The sequence below is a fragment of the Salmo salar genome, chromosome ssa02 (genome assembly GCF_905237065.1).
Source record: "Salmo salar chromosome ssa02, Ssal_v3.1, whole genome shotgun sequence".
NCBI lineage: Eukaryota > Metazoa > Chordata > Actinopteri > Salmoniformes > Salmonidae > Salmo > Salmo salar.
The window spans coordinates 64,319,025-64,336,844 of record NC_059443.1 but is presented as its reverse complement, the minus strand read 5'-3'; the positions used below and the strand labels follow the sequence as shown (position 1 = coordinate 64,336,844).

Here is a 17,820-nt window from a genome sequence, read left to right as displayed (position 1 = left end):
CACTACTCTCCAACTTCTGTCTCCCTGCTCCTGTCTTCCACTACTGTCTCCCACTACTGTCTCCCTGCTCCTGTCTTCCACTACTGTCTCCCACTACTTTCTCCCTGCTCCTGTCTTCCACTACTGTCTCCCACTACTGTCTTCCACTACTGTCTCCAACTACTGTCTCCCTGCTACTGTCTTCCTACTACTTTCTCCCTGCTACTGTCTTCCCTACTCTCCAACTACTGTCTCCCTGCTCCTGTCTTCCACTACTGTCTCCCACTACTGTCTCCCTGCTCTTGTCTTCCACTACTGTCTCCCACTACTGTCTCCCTGCTACTTTCTCCCTGCTACTGTCTCCCACTACTGTCTCCCTGCTACTGTCTCCCACTACTGTCTCCCACTACTGTCTCCCACTACTGTCTCCCACTACTGTCTCCCACTACTGTCTCCACGCTACTGTCTCTCTGCTACTGTCTCCCGCTACTGTCTCCCACTACTGTCTCCCTGCTACTGTCTCCCACTACTGTCTCCCTGCTACTGTCTCCCGCTACTGTCTCCCACTACTGTCTCCCTGCTACTGTCTCCCACTACTGTCTCCCACTACTGTCTCCCTGCTCCTGTCTCCCACTACTGTCTCCCTTCAGTCTTTATTTAACCAGGGAAGTCACATTGAGAGTTCAGGCAGAGGATGAGGACAGCAGAATGAGAACAGTAGAAATGGACAGGAAGAAGAGGGTTGAAAACAGAGACAGAGGTAAACCTAAAAGGTTGATGTTTAAGGATATGAGATGTGAGCACAGGACCTTTTCTGAGTTTGTTTTAAGTATAGTCAGCAGGACAGTGTGTGTGTGTGTGTGTGTGTGTCTGTATGTGTGTGTGTGACAGAATAACTACCTCCGTGGAAGGTTTGAGTACAGCTCGACCTCAGACCTACAGTGCCAGAGAAGACAGAAAGAGAGAGAGAGGTGGAGAGAAGGATAGGGGGGGAAAAGGAGAGAGCATCACACATTTATAAGACCAGAAAGACAGAGAGACACAACGAGAGAGAAGAAAGAGATGGAACTCTCAGAGATGGAATGGACCAGAACACTCATACCGGTTATCAACTGAGGCGGTCTACAATGTCCCACATACATACTAAAGGGGGTACAGCCTGTAGATATCAGACCTGGGTTCAAACCGTATTTGTTTTCCTTCATCAAATACTATTTGAACCCAGGTCTGGTGGAGGAGCAGCTCTTTTCAATTAGGAACCTTTGAGTGGGTGGAACCTGTGTGACCGCTAGGCTGTTTGTTTCACCTAGGAACCATAGAGTGGAGGGAACTTAATTTAAGTGAGACCTACATGTACCTGGTGGAAGGGGGGGATGCGAGGGAGCGTCGCCCCAGAGCCACTTGGTTGATGTTGTAGTAGCCAGGACTCTCCAGGTCAGCCAGGGAGAAGTTAGGACCAGACGCTGTGGCTACAGGAGCTGGGAGAACACAGGAACAGGAGGAGGAGAGATTTAGAAGACAGTAAATCAGCATTTGGATTGTGGAATTTGAAGAACAAATGGCCAGCCAAGAGAACATTGGAAGAGTATGGAGAGAAAAACCGAGGGATAAGAGAGACAGAGCGAGAAGAAAGAGAAGGTGAGTGAGTGTTTGTGAGAGAGAGATAGACAGAGCTATTGATATAAATAGATAGATAGATAGATAGATAGATAGATAGATAGATAGATAGATAGATAGATAGATAGATAGATAGATAGATAGATAGATAGATAGATAGATAGATAGATAGATAGATAGATAGATAGATAGATAGATAGATAGATAGATAGATAGATAGATAGATAGATAGATAGAGCTATATATATAGCGAGAGAGAGATAGATAGATAGATAGATAGATAGATAGATAGATAGATAGATAGATAGATAGATAGATAGATAGATAGATAGATAGATAGATAGATAGATAGAGCTAGATGATAGATAGCGATAGAGAGAGAGATAGATAGATAGATAGATAGATAGATAGATAGATAGATAGATAGATAGATAGATAGATAGATAGATAGATAGATAGATAGATAGATAGATAGATAGATAGATAGATAGATAGATAGATAGATAGATAGATAGATAGATAGATAGATAGAGCTATATATATAGCGAGAGAGAGAGATAGATAGATAGAGGATAGATAGATAGATAGATAGATAGATAGATAGATAGATAGATAGATAGATAGATAGATAGATAGATAGATAGATAGATAGATAGATAGATAGATAGATAGATAGATAGATAGATAGATAGATAGATAGATAGATAGATAGATAGATAGATAGATAGAGCTATATATATAGCGAGAGAGAGATAGATATATAGAGCTATAGATAGAGGTACAGAGATAGATAGATAGATAGATAGATAGATAGATAGATAGATAGATAGATAGATAGATAGATAGATAGATAGATAGATAGATAGATAGATAGATAGATAGATAGATAGATAGATAGATAGATAGATAGATAGATAGATAGATAGAGCTATATATATATATAGAGAGAGAGAGATATATAGAGCTATAGATAGAGGTATATAGAGAGAGAAATAGATAGAGGTATAGATAGAGAGACAGATTGATAGAGCTATAGATAGAGATAGATAGATATATAGAGCTATAGATAGAGGTATAGATAGAGAGAGAACGATAAAGCTATAGATAGAGATATATAGAAAGAGCTATAGATAGAGAGAGAGAGATAGAACTATAGATAAAGATATATAGAGCTGTAGCTAGAGAGATAGAGCTATAAATAGATAGATAGAGCTATAGATAGAGAGATAGAGAGCAATACATAGGGAGATATAGAGCAATACATAGAGAGATATAGATAGAGATATAGAGCTGTAGATAGAGAGAGATAGAGCTATATATAGATAAACAGAGCTATAGATAGCGATAGATCGATAGATATATAGATATAGCTATAGATAGAGAAAGATAGCTATAGAGAAAGATAGAGCTATAGATAAGAGAAAGATAGACAGAGCTATAGATAGAGATTGATAGAGCTATACATAGAGATAGATAGATAGATAGATAGATAGATAGATAGATAGATAGATAGATAGATAGATAGATAGATAGATAGATAGATAGATAGATAGATAGATAGATAGAGAAAGATAGAGCTATAGATAGAGAAAGATAGAGCTATAGATAGATAGAGCTATAGATAGAGATAGATAGAGTTACAAATAGAGAGATATAGATAGAGCTGTAGATAGAGATAGATAGAACTATAGATAGAGATAGAGCTATAGATAGAGCTATAAATAGAGATAGATCGATAGAGCTACAGATAGAGAAATATAGCTATAGATAAAGGTAGAGCTATAGACTGAGAAAGAAACAAAGATAGAGCTATAGATAGAGAAAGATAGAGCTATAGATAGAGATAGATAGATATAGCTATAGATAGAGAAAGATAGATAGAGCATTAGATAGAGTTAGATAGATAGAGCTATAGATAGTGATAGAAAGAGCTATAGATATAGCTATAGATAGATAGAGCTATAGATAGAGGTAGATAAATAGAGATATAGATAGAGAGATATAGATAGAGCTGTAGATAGATAGAGCTATAGATAGAGATAAATAGAGCTATAGATAGAGAGATAGAGCTATAGATACAGAGATTTAGATAGAGCCATAGATACAGAGATTTAGAATGAGATAGAGAGCTATAGATAGATAGACAGAGCTATAGAGATAGAGAAATAGAGAAATAGATAGAGTGATATAGATAGAGCTATAGATATAGATAGATAGAGCTATAGATAGAGATCGATAGAGAGATATAGAGCTATAGATAGATAGACAGAGCTATAGAGATAGAGAAATAGATAGAGAGATATAGATAGAGCTATAGATAGAGATTGAGCTATAGATAGAGATAGATAGAGCTATAGTTTGGCCATAATGACCATCGTTATGTTTGGAGGAAAAAGGGGGACGCTTGAAAGCCGAAGAACACCATCCCAACCGTGAAGCACGGGGGTGGCAGCATCATGTTGTGGCGGTGCTTTGCTGCAGGAGGGACTGGTGCACTTCACAAAATAGATGGCATCATGAGGACGAAAAATTATGTGGACATATTGAAGCAACATCTCAAGGCATCAGTCAGGAAGTTAATGCTTGGTCGCAAATTGGTCTTCCAAATGGACAATGACCCCAAGCATACTTCCAAAGTTGTGGCAAAATGGCTTAAGGACAACAAAGTCAAGGTATTGGAGTGGCCATCACAAAGCCCTGACCTCAATCCCATAGAAAATGTGTGGGCAGAACTGAAAAAGTGTGTGCGAACAAGGAGGCCTACAAACCTGACTCAGTTACACAAGCTCTGTCAGGAGGAATGGGACAAAATTCACCCAACTTATTGTGGGAAGCTTGTGGAAGGCTACCCGCTGAAATAAATCATTCTCTCTACTATTATTCTGACATTTCACATTCTTAAAATAAAGTGGTGATCCTAACTGACCTAAGATAGGGAATTGTTACTAGGATTAAATGTCAGGAATTGTGAAAAAAGGAGTTTAAATGTATTTGGCTAATGTGTATTTAAACTTCCGACTTCAACTGTATATATAGAGATATATAGAGCTATAGATAGAGATAGATAAAGCTATAGATAGAGCTTTAGTTAGAGACAGATAGAGCTATAGTTAGAGACAGATAGATAAAGCTATAGTTAGAGATAGATAGAGCTATAGATCGAGATATATAGAGATAGATAGAGATAGATAGAGCTATAGAAAGAAATAGATAGAGCTATAGATAGATAGAGCTATAGATAGAGATAGAGCTATAGATAGAGATAAATAGAGCTATAGATAGATAGAGCTATATATAGAGCTATAGATAGATAGAGCTATAGATAGAGATAGAGCTATAGATAGAGATAGATAGAGCTATAGATCGAGATATATAGAGATAAATAGAGATAGATAGAGCTATAGATAGAGCTATAGAGAGAGATAAATAGAGCTATAGATAGATAGAGCTATAGATAGAGATAGAGCTATTGATAGATAGCGCTATAGATAGAGATTGAGCTATAGATAGAGAGAGATAGATAGAGCTATAGATATAGCTAAAGATAGAGATAGATAGAGCTATAGAAAGAGATAGATAGAGCTATATGGAGAGATAGATAGAGCTATAGATAGAGAGATATAGATAGAGCTATAGATATAGCTAAAGATAGAGATAGAGAGATAGATAGAGCTATAGAGAGAGATAGATAGAGCTATAGATAGAGAGAGATATAGAGATAGATAGAGCTATATATAGAAAGGATAAGAGAGGGGTAGATACTCACTCTGTGACACCCTGACGAGCTCAGCCACGTTCCACACTCCTGAGGTGACGAAGCAGTCCTGGAAACTCAGGTGCCCTGCAGAGGAGAGAGGGGAAGTGTTAGAATGTGTGTGTGCACGTGTGTGTGTGTGTGTGTGTGTGTGTGTGTGTGTGTGTGTGTGTGTGTGTGTGCGTGTGCGTGTGCGTGTGCGTGTTTGTGTGAGTGTGAGTGTGAGTGTGTGTGTGTGTGTGTGTGTGTGTGTGTGTGTGTGTGTGTGTGTGTGCGTGTGCGTGTGAGTGTGAGTGTGAGTGTGTGTGTGTGTGTGTTTGTGTGTGTTCTCTTACCATTGGGCGGTGGCTTGATGTCTGTGTCTCCTTGTTGGCTGGAGCTGTCTGATTGTCCAGATTCTGGAGGAGAAGAGAAGAGAGGGATTTAGCTTGGCTGTGGTGGATACAAAGTATAATGCTGTATGTGAGGAAACAGGAAGGGAGGAGGTGTTGGAACCCCTCTGAACTTCAGTCATAGATTCTATACTGACAGATGGGATATCTGAGAAGAGTAGGGAGATTGCTTCACTAAGGGTCAAGGAGGGTGTCTGTATACAGTGTTTATTTGTGTATATCAATGTCACAGAATGTTCCCAATGTTCCTACCCCCCCAACCCCCCCAACACCTGACTCAAGGTGTTCAGATCTACTGTGTGTGTGTGTGTGTGTGTGTGTGTGTGTGTGTGTGTGTGTGTGTGTGTGTGTGTGTGTGTGTGTGTGTGTGTGTGTGTGTGTGTGTGTGTGTGTGTGTGTGTGTGTGTGTGTGTGTGTGTGTGTTTAAGGTGTTCTGTTTATGCAGCCTAAAACCCTCCCAGCAAGGAGGTATTAAGTGAGACTAAGAAGAGGGATATAATTGCTCTGTTAGATGTTGGATGGCGCACACACACACACACACACACACACCCACTGGGTTGACCGCGCCATCTTTACTGCCCACGGAGGGGGATTTAAGGCTAAGTGTGGTAAAGGTGAAGGAAACTCAGTGGCCTTTAGATATTGACAGAGACAGCAGTGGCACACACACACACACACACACACACACACACACACACACACACACACACACACACACACACACACACACACACACACACACACACACACACACTACACACACACACACACACACTACACACACACACACACACACACACACACACACACACACAAAACACACACAACACACTACACACAAGCACACAGCTGTCACAGCCTTATTACTGCTCTTGGCATTGGTAGGCCGCAGAAGCCAGAGACTAGAGTAGAGATTACAGCCACAAGGGAGAGGTTGTTACAGGGGAAGTCTTTCAGTAAAGACTCCCTAACCTCCAGCATGTGTCATTACAGGCTGATCCATTAGAACACAGTGGAGAACCAAGGCTGACACAGAGAAAGTACTATTGTTGATTTCTGTGTGCTTCTTTGTTTATGCACTGTGTGCTATCTGGCATGTGTGTGTGTTTTGTGGTTTATGTCCATGCACAGAATGTAGTCTATGTATAATTAAGCAATAAGGCCCGAGGGTCTGTTCTTCTGCACAACGCACTGCAGAGTGCCTGGATACAGCCCTTAGCCATGGTATATTGGCCATATACCAACAGGAAAACAAGGTTCCTTATTGCTATTAGAAACTGGCTACCAACATAATTAGAACAGTAAAAATAAATGTTTTGTCATACCCATGGTACAGTATATGGTCTGATATACCACGGCTGTCAGCCAATCAGCATTCAGGGCACGAACCACGCGTGAGTGTATGTTTCTGAATGACGGAGTGTGTGTGTATGCGTGTACAGTACCAGTGGCGTGGGCATGACATCCGCAGGGCCACAGCCAGGCCTAACTAACGGAGGTGTTTATCTGTAGCATGTAGGTGATAACAGAGCAGGGGAGAACTGATGCCAACACGCATAGACACACACACAAAGATGCACAAACACACACCAAGCACACATACACACCACGTGCACGCACACAATCACACACACAGCACAGCCTCGCCACACTAAGCCACAAGATTAGCTAGTAGAAACAAAAACAGACCTGTCTCACTGCTTGCTAATGCTGAGAGAGGAGAGAGAGAGAGAGAGGTACAGAGAAAGTGAGGAACAGAGGGAGAGGGAGAAAGAAAGAGCGAAGTAGAGAGACAGAGCGATAGGGGGAGAGAGATAGAGGGAGAGAAAGAGAACAGGAAGGAAAGAAAAGGAGAGGAGAAGAGGTTTGGGACAGAGAGAGAGAAGGCGAGAGAGGGAGAGAAACAGAAAGAGAGGAATAGAAAAGAGAGCTCCTTTTTCCTCCCTTCTGCAGACTCTCTCCCGCTCTTATCTTTTCTCGCTGCTCCTGGCAGCCATCTTATGGCTTGGCAGCCATTTTAGCATTGGCGGTAGCGAAGCATTCCAGCTAGCTGACGCCACTCACACACAACCGTGCGCGCACACACACTAAAAGTAAACATATACGTTGGCCAACGAAAACTGTTAAGAAAGAAAATAGCGTCCTCTGAACTTTCTTCCTGTTGTGTTTCGCCTCTTGAATCTATAATAAGAACCACTGACTTTCCAACGTGGTACGTACAGCACATTGTGTGTGTGTGTGTGTCAGAGCTACAATCCAATGGAAAGCAGTTGGTGTTAAAGTGGTTTAACTGAATAAACACAGTAGACAGAACCCTCAACCCAATCAGGGTTTCTGGAATGATACAAATTGATTCAAACAGATTCCCCTCAGTCAATCCCCAGTAAATGTACTTTGATATGAGTGATTTGTAGGCTAGTGGTTAGCACCACTTGGACCTGCTCCTTGGCCCAGATATAGGTGTGATTGAAGAAGCATGCATGACAGACAGACAGCTTCTGTTCCTATCAGAGATGATAAGAGATATCAGGACAGCCAACACTACAGGCCCACTGACAACCCCCATTTAACAGCACCCCCAGTGCTCTAGAACATCACTCTAGAACCCCACTCTGGTGAAGTGGTCACACTGACCGTCACAGCACAGCTGATTCTACATCTCTGGTAGCTTTAGCTTGGCTACCAGAGATGTAGAATCAGCTGTGCTATAACTATAACTGCTGGTGAACTCTTATTCAGTACCACTTATGTGTATCTCTATGTCACTACAGAGGAGGAACTGCCTACTGGTTATCACCCTGACACCAGCTGCAGGCACTGAGGCAGCCCCCCCCCCGGCCTCCCCCACAGTGTGTGTGTGGGTGTCTCTGTCTCTCCCCCATCCTCCCCCCAGCATCCTAGACACACATCCAGACCTCTTATCTGTACTCCACAGCCCCCCAAGCCCTCCCCAGAAACCCAAATCATGCCCCTGCAGCTCCCCTACCATCCTTTACTCCTGCCCCCCCAAACCCCACAGCCTACCGCACAACACCTCCAAGGTCCAAAATTATTGGCACCCTTGATAAAGATGTGCAAAAAAGTACGTATAAAAGAAATAATTCTGCGCTATATTGTATGCAATTCTTTCTAATACATTTATTCAGAGAAAGACATTTTGTTTAACAAGTAATACAAAAAAAATCACAAAAAGATCACAAAAAGATAGGTGTCAAAGTGACTGGCACTCCAGCTGTCAATACTCCGCCACCCTCCCCTTGAGAGAATAATGTCACAGTCTTTTTCTACAATGTTTTATGAGATTGGATAACAGATTGGGATGTTAGACCATTCCTCTATTCAGACTGAATCTTTCCAGATCCTTGATATCCTTTGTCTGCGCTTATAGACTGCCCTCTTTAATTCAATGGGGTGGTCAATTAACCATTTCTTGGTGGATTTTGATGTGCACTTGGGGTTATTGTCTTGCTGGAAGATCCACTTGCGGCCAAGTTTCAGCCTCATGACAGAAGAAACCATGTTTTGGGCTAAAATGTCTTGGTACTTGGCAAAGTTCATGATGCCGTTGACCTTAACAAGGACACCAGGACCAGTAGAAGCAAAATAGCCCCATAACATCAAAGATCCACCACCAGTAGCTATGAGGGTCTTTTCTGCATATGCATCATTATTTTGACGCCAAACCCACCACTGGTGTGCGTGGCCAAAGAGTACTATTTTCATGTCATCTGACCATAGCATCAGTTCCAATCCAAGCGCCTCTATCGTTTAGTAAACTCCATGCGTTCGTATTTGTTGTTTGCTCTCAAAAAATGAATTTGTTGGGGCAACCCTTCCAAAGAGCCTATTGACATAAACAAAAGGATAATATAGGAGGAAGGTGAAATCCTATTACACCGGCTCTGATGCTCGTCGTCTGTGGCAGGGCTTGCAGACGATAATGGATTACAAGGGGAAGCCCAGCCGTGAGTTGCCCAGCGATGCAGAACTCCCAAACTAGCTGAATGCCTTTTATGCTCGCTTTGAGGAATATAACACTGTGCCTTGCGTGAAAGCCCCTGTTCTTCCAGATGACTGTTTGATTTTGCTCTCTGTGGCCAATGTGAGCAAAACATTTAACTTCACTATTCGGAATTTTGAATAAAAAGCATGCCCATACTAAACTGCCTGCTACTCAGGCCCAGAAGCTAGTATATGCATATAACTGGTAGATCTGGATAGAAAACACTCTAAAGTTACCAAAACTGTTAAAATAATGTCTGTGAGTATAACAGAACTCATATGGCTGGCAAAAACCTGAGACAAATCCAACCAGGAAGTGGGAAATCTGAAGTTTGTCGTTTTTTTTAAGTGATTGCTTATCCAATATCCTGTGTCTGTGGGGTCAGATTGCACTTCCTACGGCTTCCAGTAGATGTCAACAGTCTTTAGAAGTTGTTTCAGGCTTGTATTGTGAAAGGGGATCGAATAAGAGCTGTTTCAACAAGTGGTCAAGCTGAAAGACATTAGTTTAGTCTCGCGCGTGGCCGTGAGCACGATGCTCGTTCTCTTTCCTTTCTAATGACAACGGAATTGTCCGGTTGGAATATTATTGAAGATTTATGATAAAAACATCCTAAAGATTGATCATACGTTTGACATGTTTCTACTAACTTTAATGGAACTTTTTAGACTTTTCGTCTGGACTTTGTGCCCGCGCTTCTGCATTTGGATTACTGGACTAAACGCGCAAACAAAAAGGAGGTATTTGGACATAAAGATTAACTTTATCGAACAAAACAAACATTTATTGTCTAACATGGAGACCTGGGAGTGCCATCAGATGAAGATCATCAAAGGTAAGTGATTCATTAACGCTATTTCTGACTTTTGTGACACTTCTCCTTGGTTGGAAAATGGCTGTATGGTTTTCTGTGGCTAGGCACTGACCTAACATAATCGCATGGTGTGCTTTCGCCGTAAAGCCTTTTTGAAATCGGACACTGTGGCTGGATTAACAAGAAGTTTATCTTTAAAATGGTGTTTAATACTTGTATGTTTGAGGAATTGTAATTATGAGATTTCTGTTGTTTGAATTTGGCGCCCTGCAATTTCACTGGCTGTTGGCGAGGTGGGACGCTCATGTCCCGAACGATCCCAGAGAGGTTAAACAGGTTAACAATCACAAGGCCAGATGGAATACCAGGGCACGTTCTCAGAGCATGCACAGGGCAGCTGGAAGGTGTCTTCAATGACATTTTTTATCTCTCCTTGTCAAGTCTGTTCTCCAAGATAACCTGCCTACATCTGTAATTATGAAGTGCTTTGAAAGGCTGGTCATGACACACATCAACACCATCATCCCAGACACCCTAGACCCACTCCAATTCGCATACCACCCCAACAGATCCACAGATGCCGTTGAACTTCACACTGCCCTCTCCCACCTGGACAAGAGGGGAAATAACTATGGGAGAATGCTGTCCATAGACTCTGGCTCAGAGTTCAACACCATTGTCCCCTCCAAGCTCATCACCAAGCTAGGGACCCTGGGACTGAACCCCTCCCACTGCAACTGGATCCTGGACTTCCTGATGGGCCAGCCCCAGGTGGTGAGAGTAAGCCATGCTGACCCTCAAAACAGGGGCCCCTCAGGGGTGTGTGCTTCGTCCTGTCCTGTACTCTCTGTTCACCCAAGACTGCATGGTGACGATGGAGGTAGGCCTGATCACCGACAGCAATGAAACAGCCTACAGGGAGGAGGTCAGAGACTTAGCAGTGTGGTGCCAGGACAATTACCTCTCCCTTAACTTCAGTAAGACCAAGGAGCTGATCGTGGACTATAGGAGAAAGAGGGGAGAGCACCATCCACATTGACAGGGCTATTGTGGAGCGGGCCGAGAGCTGCAAGTTCCTTGGCATCCACATCACTAAGGACTTAAAATGGTCCACAGACACCCGCACATTTGTGAAGAGGGCACGGCAGCGCCTCTTCCCACTCAGGAGGATCAAAAGATTTTGCATGGGACCTCGGTTCCTCAAAAAGTTCTACAGCTGCACCATTGAGAGAATCTTGACTGGCTGCATCACCGCTTGGTATGGCAAATGCACCGCCCTCGACCGCAAAGCACTACAGAGGGTGGTGAGGCCAGCCCAGTACATCACTGGGGCAGAGCTCCTTGTCATCCAGGACCTCTATATCAGGCGATGTCAGAGGAAGGCCCGAAAAATGTCCAAAGACTCCAGCCACTCAAGCCATAGACCGTTCACGCAGGACCAACAGGCTCCGAGACCGCTTCTTCCCCCAAGTCATAAGACTGCGCATGTGACAAATACAATATAATGTTTTATTTTGACATGGAGGTGGCATCTAATTGTAGATTTGGTGACCAGAAGTTGCGGCCAATTTCTGGAATTCTCCAACTGTGGCCCTTGGACTTTTCTTTTCCTCCAGAACTATCTTCCTCACTGCGCTTGGGGACAAGATACACATGCATCCTCTACCAGGCAAGTTTACCACTGTTCCAGTGGTTTTAAACTTCTTAATTGTTGCCCTAATAGTGGTAAGTGGTATTTTTTTGTTTTTTAGCAATGCTTTGGTACCCATTGCATGATTTATTAAGATCAACAACCATTTGTCTCTTTTCGTTTGTGAGTTCTTTGCCTTTTCCCATGGTGATGGATGACAAGGGGCTTTTACATGAGTGTTACCTCATATTTATACCCCGGTGAAACAGGAAGCCATGGAAAGCCATTACAGTTCCTTAAACTGAGATTAATTGGAAGAGGTAGAATGTTAATGCAGATTTAATTTTGTTTGTTTTATTTATTTTAAACAGTATTTTCTTTATCAAGGGTGCCAATCATTTTGGACCTCACTACATACACCGCTATAGGAATAAATTCCTCCAGTTCCTCCAAATCCCCAATAGTCCCTTTACACAATCACAATCCTGTACTGCTCCTCCCCTAATTCCCCCAATGGAGTTTCATGAAGCCTGATGTAAAGCATCCCTAGACCCAAACAGTCACAGTCCCATATTCCCACCAGTCCCCACAAACCCTGACAGTCCCATATTCCCACCAGTCCCCACAAACCCTGACAGTCCCATATTCCCACCAGTCTCCACAACCCTGACAGTCCCATATTCCCACCAGTCTCCACAAACCCTGACAGTCTCATATTCCCACCAGTCCCCACAAACCCTGACAGTCCCATATTCCCACCAGTCTCCACAAACCCTGACAGTCCCATATTCCCACCAGTCTCCACAAACCCTGACAGTCCCATATTCCCACCAGTCTCCACAAACCCTGACAGTCTCATATTCCCACCAGTCCCCACAAACCCTGACAATCCCATGGCTTTAGACACCGACAGTCTTGTATATCTCCTCCCTCCAAATTACCCCATCGAAACCCCATGACACACACATCAGCAGCCATCCCCACAGCTCGCCCCATATCCCCATATTATTCCCACCACAGCCCCACCACAAACATTATACAGTAAGCCTTCATGGCCTTAACATACCCCCCACTATGTCTGCTCTTTTCTCTCCCCCTCCTTCCTAACCCTCTCTCTCTTTTTCTCTCTCTCCTGCCTAGCTCTCTCTCTTTTTGTCTCTCTCCTGGCTAACCTTCTCTCTCTCCTGGCTAACCCTCTCTTTCTTTCCTCTCTCTCCTTCCTAACCCTCTATCTTTTCTCTCTCTACTTCCTAACATCTCTCTTTTCTCCTTCCTAACCCTCTCTTTTCACTCACTCTCTCTCTCTCTCCTCCCTTAACCCTGACTTCCCCAACCTTCCTCTCCCCCTTCTGTGGTTCCTCTCACTCCCCCTTCTCTCCATTCCTCCCTCTGTGGTTCCTCTCTCCCCCTCCATTCCTCCCTCTGTGGTTCCTCTCTCCCCATCCACTCCTCCCTCTGTGGTTCCTCTCTCTCTCCACTCCTCTGCTCCTTCTCTCATCAGTCTCTCCATTCTGTCCTCCCTCTGCACTCTCCTCTCCTCCCTAATCTCTGTCCCCTCCTCTCTTCCCTAACCTTCACTCTCCTCTTCTCCCTAACCTCTGTCCCCTCCTCTCTTCCCTAACCTTCACTCTCCTCTCCTCCCTAACCTCTGTCCCCTCCTCTCTCCCCTAACCTTCACTCTCCTCTCCTCCCTAACCTCTGTCCCCTCCTCTCTCCCCTAACCTTCACTCTCCTCTTCTCCCTAACCTCTGTCCCCTCCTCTCTCCCCTAACCTTCACTCTCCTCTCCTCCCTAACCTCTGTCCCCTCCTCTCTCCCCTAACCTTCACTCTCCTCTTCTCCCTAACCTCTGTCCCCTTCTCTCTTCCCTAACCTTCACTCTCCTCCCTAACCTCTGTCCCCTCCTCTCTCCCCTAACCTTCACTCTCCTCTCCTCCCTAACCTCTGTCCCCTCCTCTCTTCCCTAACCTTCACTCTCCTCTCCTCCCTAACCTCTGTCCCCTCCTCTCTTCCCTAACCTTCACTCTCCTCTTCTCCCTAACCTCTGTCCCCTCCTCTCTTCCCTAACCTTCACTCTCCTCTTCTCCCTAACCTCTGTCCCCTCCTCTCTTCCCTAACCTGCACTCTCTCTTCTCCCTAACCTCTGTCCCCTCCTCTCTCCCCTAACCTTCACTCTCCTCTCCTCCCTAACCTCTGTCCCCTCCTCTCTCCCCTAACCTTCACTCTCCTCTCCTCCCCTAACCTCTGTCCCCTCCTCTCTCCCCTAACCTTCACTCTCCTCTCCTCCCTAACCTCTGTCCCCTCCTCTCTTCCCCTAACCTTCACTCTCCTCTCCTCCCTAACCTCTGTCCCCTCCTCTCTTCCCCTAACCTTCACTCTCCTCTTCTCCCTAACCTCTGTCCCCTCCTCTCTTCCCTAACCTTCACTCTCCTCTTCTCCCTAACCTCTGTCCCCTCCTCTCTTCCCTAACCTTCACTCTCCTCTTCTCCCTAACCTCTGTCCCCTCCTCTCTTCCCTAACCTTCACTCTCCTCTTCTCCCTAACCTCTGTCCCCTCCTCTCTTCCCTAACCTTCACTCTCCTCTTCTCCCTAACCTCTGTCCCCTCCTCTCTCCCCTAACCTTCACTCTCCTCTCCTCCCTAACCTCTGTCCCCTCCTCTCTCCCCTAACCTTCACTCTCCTCTTCTCCCTAACCTCTGTCCCCTCCTCTCTTCCCTAACCTTCACTCTCCTCTTCTCCCTAACCTCTGTCCCCTTCTCTCTTCCCTAACCTTCACTCTCCTCTTCTCCCTAACCTCTGTCCCCTCCTCTCTTCCCTAACCTTCACTCTCCTCTTCTCCCTAACCTCTGTCCCCTCCTCTCTCCCCTAACCTTCACTCTCCTCTTCTCCCTAACCTCTGTCCCCTTCTCTCTTCCCTAACCTTCACTCTCCTCCTCCCTAACCTCTGTCCCCTCCTCTCTCCCCTAACCTTCACTCTCCTCTTCTCCCTAACCTCTGTCCCCTCCTCTCTCCCCTAACCTTCACTCTCCTCTTCTCCCTAACCTCTGTCCCCTCCTCTCTCCCCTAACCTTCACTCTCCTCTCCTCCCTAACCTCTGTCCCCTCCTCTCTTCCCTAACCTTCACTCTCCTCTTCTCCCTAACCTCTGTCCCCTCCTCTCTCCCCTAACCTTCACTCTCCTCTCCTCCCTAACCTCTGTCCCCTCCTCTCTTCCCTAACCTTCACTCTCCTCTCCTCCCTAACCTCTGTCCCCTCCTCTCTTCCCTAACCTTCACTCTCCTCTCCTCCCCTAACCTCTGTCCCCTTCTCTCTTCCCTAACCTTCACTCTCCTCTCCTCCCTAACCTCTCTTCCCTAACCTTCACTTTCATACAACTCTCCCCCTTCTCTCCCCCCTCCCTCTCCTCCTCTGTGGTTCAAATATAAATTCAAAGGCATTATTAGCATGGGCAACATATGTTTACATTGCCAAAGAAAATGGAATAGACAATAAATAAAAGGGAAATAAACAAGGGAAACATTAGTAAACATTACACACACAAAAGTTTGAAAAGAATATAGACATTTTAAATGTTATATTATTGACAGTGTTGTGTACAGTATGTACAGTGTTGTGTTGTAACAATGTACAAGTAGTTGAAGTATAAAAGGGAAAATAAATAAACAGATGAAAACGGACCACAAATCCTGCTACTGAGACGGCACATTGTGGTATTTCACATAACAGATACGGGAGTTTATCAATGTTTGATTTTTTTACATATTCTTTGTGGGTCTGTGTGATCTGAGTGAAATATGTGTCTCTAATATGGTCATACATTTGGCAGGAGGTTAGGAAGTGCAGCTCAGTTTCCACCTCATTTTGAGGGCAGTGGTCAGACAGACCATGTCACACTGAGAAGCCCGGCCGGACTAACAGACGGCTAACTGAGGGGCAGACAGACCATGTCACACTGAGCAGCCCGGCCGGACTAACAGACGGCTAACTGAGGGGCAGACAGACCATGTCACACTGAGCAGCCCGGCCGGACTAACAGACGGCTAACTGAGGGGCAGACAGACCATGTCACACTGAGCAGCCCGGCCGGACTAACAGACGGCTAACTGAGGGGCAGACAGACCATGTCACACTGAGCAGCCCGGCCGGACTAACAGACGGCTAACTGAGGGGCAGACAGACCATGTCACACTGAGCAGCCCGGCCGGACTAACAGACGGCTAACTGAGGGGCAGACAGACCATGTCACACTGAGCAGCCCGGCCGGACTAACAGACGGCTAACTGAGGGGCAGACAGACCATGTCACACTGAGAAGCCCGGCCGGACTAACAGACGGCTAACTGAGGGGCAGACAGACCATGTCACACTGAGCAGCCCGGCCGGACTAACAGACGGCTAACTGAGGGGCAGACAGACCATGTCACACTGAGCAGCCCGGCCGGACTAACAGACGGCTAACTGAGGGGCAGACAGACCATGTCACACTGAGCAGCCCGGCCGGACTAACAGACGGCTAACTGAGGGGCAGACAGACCATGTCACACTGAGAAGCCCGGCCGGACTAACAGACGGCTAACTGAGGGGCAGACAGACCATGTCACACTGAGCAGCCCGGCCGGACTAACAGACGGCTAACTGAGGGGCAGACAGACCATGTCACACTGAGCAGCCCGGCCGGACTAACAGACGGCTAACTGAGGGGCAGACAGACCATGTCACACTGAGCAGCCCGGCCGGACTAACAGACGGCTAACTGAGGGGCAGACAGACCATGTCACACTGAGAAGCCCGGCCGGACTAACAGACGGCTAACTGAGGGGCAGACAGACCATGTCACACTGAGCAGCCCGGCCGGACTAACAGACGGCTAACTGAGGGGCAGACAGACCATGTCACACTGAGCAGCCCGGCCGGACTAACAGACGGCTAACTGAGGGGCAGACAGACCATGTCACACTGAGCAGCCCGGCCGGACTAACAGACGGCTAACTGAGGGGCAGACAGACCATGTCACACTGAGCAGCCCGGCCGGACTAACAGACGGCTAACTGAGGGGCAGACAGACCATGTCACACTGAGAAGCCCGGCCGGACTAACAGACGGCTAACTGAGGGGCAGACAGACCATGTCACACTGAGCAGCCCGGCCGGACTAACAGACGGCTAACTGAGGGGCAGACAGACCATGTCACACTGAGCAGCCCGGCCGGACTAACAGACGGCTAACTGAGGGGCAGACAGACCATGTCACACTGAGCAGCCCGGCCGGACTAACAGACGGCTAACTGAGGGGCAGACAGACCATGTCACACTGAGCAGCCCGGCCGGACTAACAGACGGCTAACTGAGGGGCAGACAGACCATGTCACACTGAGCAGCCCGGCCGGACTAACAGACGGCTAACTGAGGGGCAGACAGACCATGTCACACTGAGCAGCCCGGCCGGACTAACAGACGGCTAACTGAGGGGCAGACAGACCATGTCACACTGAGCAGCCCGGCCGGACTAACAGACGGCTAACTGAGGGGCAGACAGACCATGTCACACTGAGAAGCCCGGCCGGACTAACAGACGGCTAACTGAGGGGCAGACAGACCATGTCACACTGAGCAGCCCGGCCGGACTAACAGACGG

At 46.0% G+C, this 17,820-nt stretch overlaps 1 protein-coding gene across 20 annotated transcripts in view; it reads right to left on the bottom strand.

Annotated features, from left to right (window-relative positions):
* LOC106589946 (nuclear factor 1 X-type) overlaps positions 1–17,820 on the bottom strand; it is a 166,458-nt gene that overhangs the window by 29,128 nt on the left and 119,510 nt on the right. For 11 of the 20 annotated variants that reach the window (XM_045707807.1, XM_045707799.1, XM_045707788.1 and 8 more), the window contains 4 exons: positions 5,686–5,748; positions 5,363–5,437; positions 1,331–1,457; positions 880–915 (listed from right to left, as the gene is read on the bottom strand). In XM_045707807.1, the coding sequence (XP_045563763.1) occupies positions 880–915; positions 1,331–1,457; positions 5,363–5,437; positions 5,686–5,748 (301 nt within the window). The remainder of the gene's footprint in view (positions 1–879; positions 916–1,330; positions 1,458–5,362; positions 5,438–5,685; positions 5,749–17,820) is intronic. The other 9 variants (XM_045707814.1, XM_045707805.1, XM_045707798.1 and 6 more) reach the window with 3 other exon arrangements.